We start from the raw sequence: 8,019 nt of genomic DNA on the forward strand, positions 1-8,019 counted from the left end.
AATAGCAGCGTTAACGGAGTGCGTTACACCGTGGCATAACGCGATCTGTTAATGCTGCCATTAACCCTGTGTGAGCGCTGACTAGAGGGGAGTATGAAGTGGGCACTGACGGCTGGGGAGTAGGGAGGGACTAATTCTTGGCTGGAGAGTGACCGTCGCTGATTGGTCGTGGCCGCTAGGCCGCGACCAATCAGCGACGTGGGATTTCCGGGACAGACATACAGACAGACGGAAGTGACCCTTAGACAATTATATAGTAGATTTGTTAAGTGTAAAGGAAATGATACATGGTTTTCTAATTATTTAAAGAATATAAATGTGTTGTTTTTTTACACTTGATGAAGATGCCAGTATGGCATTGAAACATGCAGTGGCTAATAAAGAACATTCTAAGAACATTGCGGCAAAACACTTCTTTTTTGGTAATTTCTGTGAAATCAAACTGTCCACTTAGTAAGCAACACTGACAATCAATTCCACATGCTGTTGTGCAAATGGAACAGACAACAGATGGAAATTATTGGCAATTATCAAGGCACACTCAATAAAGGAGTGGTTCTGCAGGTGGAGACCACAGACCACATCTCAGTACCAATGCTTTCTTGTTATTGTTTTGGTCACTTTTGAATGTTGGCTGTGCTTTCACACTCGTGGTAGCATGAGACGGACTCTACAACCCACACAAGTGGCTCAGGCAGTGCAGCTCATCCAGGATGGCACATCAATGCGAGCTGTGGCAGCAAGGTTTGTTGTGTCTGTCAGTGTAATGCCCAGAGGCTGCAGGCGCTACTAGGAGACAGGTCAGTACACCAGGAAACATGGAGGGGGCCGTAAGAGGCCTTTATGTTTTTGAGTAGTGTATGTATATATATATATATATATATATATATATATATATATATATATATATATAGTCATGGCCTGAAGTGTTTGAATTAAATATCTGCAATCAATTGCAATCAATAAGTATCTGATTGAATTTCTCAGCATTGAGGACGTCATTAGCCCTGACCAAATCCCCATTTGACTTGCCAAAATGCAGCTCCAGACATACAGAATCTTTCACCATGCTTCAGCATTCCTGCAGGCACTCATTATTGCACCGCTTTCCATCTCTGTGCAAACAAACTGCCATCTGGTGCAGCCAAGTATTTTACATTTTGACTTATCAGTCCAGAAACCCAACCAAAGGTTGCTGCTAGGTCTGCGCTGACGGCACTGCTGGATATCTTCTGATTTTGAAGCGAAGTAAATGTAATCTGTTTCACATCTGCTGTATTTCTCAGCAGATCATTATAGTCCTCATCCTCAACTTTACTTATTTCATGATGCTGCTTTAATTACTTCAGGACCGTCCATAGCTTTTAAATGTCTGTGTGGTCTCCTTTCTATTTGACAGTGACTTTCTGAAACATCACTGCATTGTAGAGTAGTTGCGCGCCATCTTGCAGCTCTGGAGACAGGGAGCCAGCTGTTACATATATAGTAGCTAGATGCTGTGAGGAGAAGCCAGGCATGATTTATTATCATATCTACTGTTAGGGCTAGCGGAACGCACCAAATAATTAGGAAGATGGTATAAGGTGCGTTCGCAGCCCGGGGTCCACCGTGCAGAGATGCAACCTGCTGCTGAGTAATGACAGACTATATGGCGTATAATGTGCATACACACACGGGTTAGCTTCCCCCGGTATGAAGGAAGGGGACCCTGTTGCATCACAAGGCCGGGGTACCGCACTAAGAGCAGAAGCAAGGAATCACAGAACTCTATCCCAAGACTCAGGGAAACAGTTCCTCTAGACCTCTTGCGCTTGACACTGCTACTGGGGTGTCATAGTTAAGCAGAAATAAAAATTTAATGCACAAGAGTGCGTGCAGTGCCGCCCTGGCGGACGCCACTAACCACCCAGACTTGGGTCAGGAAAGCGCTCTATTAGCTCACGGCACCGCACTGGCGGTCACTGCAATAAGACGCTGGATCATGTGCTAGGTGTGCAGGTAGCACTGTCGGGTGCTAGATAGCAAGCATCCACCATTCACGAGCAGTCAACAACACTAGGAAGGGGGATGATTAAAGAGCAACAGTCACACATCTACACACACACGTTTTCAAGTATACACTAGCACATGGCCGAGTGGCCATGTGAACCTTTTATAGCAGCAGTGCTACGGGACCTTTCAGATGGTCCAATAGGAGCCGCAACAGGACCCTAGCATGTGGCCCCCGACCTCCAATGGGAGGTCGTCCCGTGGGCATGCTCAGGATGGGAAAAGCAGGACTTAGTCCCAGAAAGACCTGCTCGCTGCTGATCAGTGCTGGCTACAAAGGCAGAGCCTGGAAGGGCAGCAGTATCCAGTCGCACAGTTTCAGCTTGAGCCAGACGCTGGCACCGACGTCTCCCCTGAGCAGGCTCCACTGCGGCTGGAGAGGAATGGGAGACTGCAGCGGAGATGGCCTGAGATTCCCCCTGTGCAGAAGCGGGAACTTGACCCCTAACAATCAAGTATACATAAATATAAAAATAAAGACTATTTGGTCGAAACATTGTATGATGGCAGAATAACGTTTTTTCCAATCTTTCACCTGGACTGGATGCTGTTCCATATTTTACTTTGGAGTTACTACGTCCAATTGAGTCTGTGGACTTGGAGCGTGCATCTTTTTTTCTGATGTGCTGTCAGCTGTCTTGTTTTCTTAGATTATTGTTTTCACTGATATTGTTCATTTTCATCCACCAAAGTCTAGTATTTAAAGCAAATATCTTTTACTATACTTGTTAGCTGTGGGTGAGCAATAATAGGGGACACAATACATGAATCAAAAACAATTGGATAGTTAATGTTCTGATAATTTTTTGTATGACCCTGGGCATGGGAGAGTTTACAAATGGTATACAAATTACTGATATGCATGAGGACACATTTATCCCAATTTTATTGATAAGTGTAGATGACTGTATTTTTCAGCACATCTTTATACAAAAAATATATGCTATACAATTTACTTTGAACTACAGATGCTAACAGTTGATTATTAGTGATGAGCGAATATACTCGTTACTCGAGATTTTCCGAGCACGCTCGGGTGGCCTCCGAGTATTTTTTAGTGCTCGGATATTTAGTTTTTCTTGCCGCAGCTGAATGATTTACATCTGTTAGCCAGCATAGGTACATGTGGGGGTTGCCTGGTTGCTAGGGAATCCCCACATGTACTTATGCTGGCTAAGAGATGTAAGTCATTCAGCTGCGGCAAGAAAAACTAAATCTCCGAGCACTAAAAAATACTCGGAGGTCACCCGAGCGTGCTTGGGAAATCTCGAGTAACGAGTATATTCGCTCATCACTATTGCTTATATTTGTGATGTGTTAGGATGATCATCATTACTCACCATCAAACGTAATTCACAGAACTAATGATAACCGTGCATTACATTTTTATTAAAACGCTTGCTGTCCATCAACCCTTCTTATTTTCATTATCTTTCTAACAGCAAGTAACACATCTTTGTTTCTCAGACTATAGACAAATGGATTTAACATTGGAACTACAGCCAAATACATTAAAGAAATCAAGTGATCTTGTTCTTGAGAATGTTCTGAATTTGGTTTCATATAAACAATTAATATCGGACCATAGAACAATATAACAGTGGTGAGGTGAGAAGTACAACTGGAGAAAGCCTTCAGCCGCGTTTCGGCAGAACGGATCTTCAAAATTGTGGAGATAATTTGTATGTAAGACATTACAGTGAAGGAAAATGGAACAATGGCAATGATGATGTCTTCAATCAACATAAAGATTTCCCTGCTTGTGGTATCACTTGAAGAGAGAGCAGTCATTGTCTTGAGATCACAAAAGAAATGGTTGATTTTGCGGGAATTGCAAAAATGCAGCACAGATGTAAGCAAGGTCAATAATAATGAATTCATAGCGGACGAAGTCCAACAAAAAGCAGACATGGTGGTGCATACTCTTCTGTTCATGATAAGTGTGTACTGCAAAGGCTTACAGATTGCTACATAGCGGTCAAAAGCCATGGATGTCAATATAAAAATATCACACGCAGCGCTGAACACAAAGAAGTATAGTTGAGCTATACAGTCACTGAAGGAAATTCTGTTATCCTTCATTATAGTGATGGAGAGAAGTTTCGGAAGAGTGGATGAGACATACATAACATCCACAAAAGAAAGGTTGCATAAAAAGAAATACATCGGAGTATGCAGCTGGGACACAAAACAGATGAGGGTAGTAATCGCCAGGTTTCCGAAAATAATCATTGAGTATATCATCAAAATTGCAACAAATAGCAGGATTTGTTCAGACGCGATAGCAGAAAAACCCGAGATGATGAAGTCAGTCCCTATTGTGTTATCACAGTGATTCCTCATTTTTCCTAGAGAAGAAGAAGAAAGGTAAAAGTTTTGGGTTAGTGTATTAATTCTTTAAATGGTCAATGTTGTTTGATCAATTTTACATTAAATAATAGTACAAAAGAAAATAAGAAACTTTTTTTTTAGATAAATTAATTACTTTCTCCAGTCATGAGCCACTTCATCACCTCCCACTGGTCTCCTGAATTCATCAATAACTATGTAAAACATCAAAAAACTACCTTTGGTCAAAACAAAATGGTCTGACAGATCACTGAGGGATGAGTTTACAGATGCATATTTCAGTGTCATAAAAAGGGGCTCACTAGATGAGGTGGATCCTCTAAGTCCAAGGTTCGGGTGTACTTTGGTGTAGCAGATGGGCGAGGAATGCAAGACAGGGACAGCAGACAGCAAACCATTGGCAGATGTACTAAAGGCTGCAGGCAGACAGGTAACTGAGGACCAGAAAGCCACAGGCAGACAGGAGATGGCCTGAAGACCACTGACAAGTAACTAGGGCCTGCGTCAGCACCGGGTGCACCCAGGCAAATGCCGGGGGCCCTGAGCAGGCAGGGGGCCCACTTGCCATCAGGGACACCGGAGCGCTATGGGGCCCAGTGCCTGTGCCAGTGCCGGCGCCCATGAGTGCCCCCCTGCTTGCTCAGGGCACTTGCTACCCATTATATATGGAGCTTCATATGGGACCCATTATATATGGAGCATTATGTGGGTCCCATTATATATGTAGCATTACATGGGGACTATTCTGGAGCATTACATGAGGCCTATTCTGTATGGAGCAATATATGTGGCCCATCATATACTGAATGGAGCATTATGTAAGGAGAAGAGCCAGCCTCGGGGCACCTTGTCCAGGACGAGTCCGGAACTATCGGTGCTGTCACCCAGGTTGCAGTAGGGAGAGTTTAGTGCCCCAGACAGACCTTTGAACTTGAGATCAGGGGGTGTGAAGGATAAAAGAGGGGGACGGAGCGTGGGAACAGGAGCTCAGTTGGCGGGAAGCTGTTGAATGCAAAGGCAGAGTGAGAGCCCTCCCATGCTGTTCAGTCAGGACAGAGTAGGCTCGAGTCAGAGGGGCCAATGGAGACTTACCGGAGACTGCGAGCAGAGACATCTCCTGAGATCCCTGACATCCACTACTGCAGTGTCACTGAGCGTGAGTGAACCCTCCCCATGATCAGACTAAAGGGGGCGCAGCTCGAGTCTTGACATCCCGGCCGTGAACCGAGCGCCGCCATTGAACATTCTTGCTCCCGCCTGTATTTGCGTTGCGCCGACGCTTAAGAGGAAAGGATTGTTCTCTCTCCAGCGAGACTCATCGTGGAACCAGGACCCACGAAAGGACATTCCAGGACCCTCACCGACACCAGAACCCAGGACTCATCTCGGACCAGGACAACGCCGGATTCTTCAAGCGTTCAGGCCAGAACGCCACAGCCATCTTCACAGAGACTGATCCTCATCACCGCTGGACTGATAAGTTTCATACCTTCACACCTCCCTCAACCCTTTATTGCCCCTGCTATACCTACGTCCACCAAACTCAGTTCTAGTATCCTTATTCCCCTCATCTACTCTCTCCCTGGGTGGAGTATCACTGTTTCATTAAATTCCCCTGTTAACCCTTGCTCTGCCTCCGACCGTTACTGCATCCTGGTACCTGCTCACAATTATATGGGACTCATCAATATTCGGTCAGAGTTTCGGTAAATCATCGTGTTTCGCTAATGCTTTTTGTTATTACTTTGGCTAAGATAGCGGTGCTGTATGATGAGCAGGGTGACTGGGGGACGTGCTTTATGAGGGGAGGTTTTATTTGCGATAAAACTGTGCTTCAGTGATGAATCAGTAGGCCCGATTTCCACTTAAAAATCATTAGTCTCAATATTGGGTGCAGCCAGGAGGCCCAGTTAGCTAATTCAAATTGTTTGTGATAAAACTGTGTTTCAGTGACAAATCGGAAGGCGAGATTTCCACTTAAAAATTGTTTGGCCTAATATTGGGATACAGCTAGGAGGCCCAATTAACTATGCCAAAGCGTTTGTGATAAAACTGTGTTTCTGTGACAAAGCAGAAAGAGACCTAATATTGGTGTGCAGCATGGAGGCCCAATTAGCTAACCAAATCGTTTGTGATAAATTTGTTTTTCAGTGAGCAATCAGAAGGCCAAATTTACACTTAAAAATCGTTAGACCTAATATTATGGTGCAGCCAGGAGGCCCAATAAGCTAATCTAAATCGTTTGTAATAAAATTGTGTTTCAGTGAGAAATCAGATGGCCAGATTTTCACTTAAAAATCATTAGGTCTAACTCTGTTGTTCAGGCACACTAAGAAAACAAATAGTGATTGTTCATTTAGTGACAGGTGACTGACAGCTATGGGCCAAAAGTTGTGAAACAGTAGGTTCCAAGAGGGGAAGGATACATGGAACATGAGTGGGAAAAAGCGAGGTCGTGGTGGAAGGGGGAACAGGCTTGGTGTTCGATGTGTTGGTTAGGTGTGAATGTTACTGAAAGCTCAACTGAACAAACACCGTCTTGTCCTAAGTCCACTGACAACATCTCTTATTGGACGGGCTACTTCACTCCCTTTCTTTGGCAGCTGCTCAGCGGTACACCTTGTAGATAAGGGCCAGAAAGAGCATGGATTCATATGGATGGCAAGCTCTGCATCAAGTGGCCTCTCGTCTTCATCTTCCACCTTAACATCACACACAGTCCACAGAGGTGACACCCCAGTCACTCTTATTTCCCCCTACAGTCACAAATTTCCAAACACCCAATTGACGGTGGGGAACCACAGATGGGCCTATTTCCTGGGCTGTTCACACATTCTATTTCATGTGAATCAGAGGTCTGCTTCGAAGATTCACAGAAACCAGAGGAGGATAGCATCTGCACTGATGCCCCAAATTTTTTCATGTTGGATCTGGGGCCGGGTCCAAGTAAAATACAGACCCTCATCACCAGATGTTAACCGCCGGGGCTGGAGGTGATACTGATGAGACTCAGATACCAGAGGCACATGCGGACTGTACTGTGGTGTCAGGGCAGAAAGAGGAGGAGGGTGCCTCTCAGGGTGAGGAGTGTGAGAACAGAGAGGATGATGATGAGGTTGTAGATCCCACTTGGTGTGAACCCAGAGGTACGCAGCCGAATAGCTCAGCAGAGGCGGTGGAAAAGGAGGAAGACAAGGAGGGTACGGTGGCTTCCCACACAGAAACTCCACTTGTTTACCCACTACAATTGAAGTGAGTGAGAGCCTGTCAGCTGTTACAGAATTGGACGTGACTGCTGTTTTTGTGTCACCTAGCACAACACATCTTTCACAATCCACTATAACATCTCTGCCTGCACCTTACTCACAGTCCAGCATTTTGTCCTGTTTTCCTTACTCCACCCTCTCTCAGCACAGCAGCCAGCCCTCGATCCCACAGTTGTGGTCACGTAAAATAATGTTTTCTTCTACACATGCCAAAGCTTAGAGCTTGAACTCCACCATCTCCAATCTGTTGGCCACAGAAATGCTGCATTTTTGCCTGGTGGATACAGATGGTTTCAAAAAGTTGATGGCCATTGCACTCCCAGAGTACCAGTTGCCAAGTCACCATTACTTCTCT

The 8,019-nt window shown here is 44.9% G+C and overlaps 1 protein-coding gene across 1 annotated transcript; it reads right to left on the reverse strand.

The window, feature by feature from the left end:
- Positions 1-3,438: 3,438 nt before the first annotated feature.
- On the reverse strand, positions 3,439-4,392 carry LOC143774842 (olfactory receptor 5V1-like). Its single transcript, XM_077262611.1, has one exon. It carries the CDS (start codon positions 4,390-4,392, stop codon positions 3,439-3,441), a length of 954 nt encoding a protein of 317 aa, XP_077118726.1.
- Positions 4,393-8,019: the final 3,627 nt, after the last annotated feature.

Source organism: Ranitomeya variabilis, chromosome 5 (genome assembly GCF_051348905.1).
Source record: "Ranitomeya variabilis isolate aRanVar5 chromosome 5, aRanVar5.hap1, whole genome shotgun sequence".
Classification (NCBI taxonomy): Eukaryota; Metazoa; Chordata; class Amphibia; order Anura; family Dendrobatidae; genus Ranitomeya; species Ranitomeya variabilis.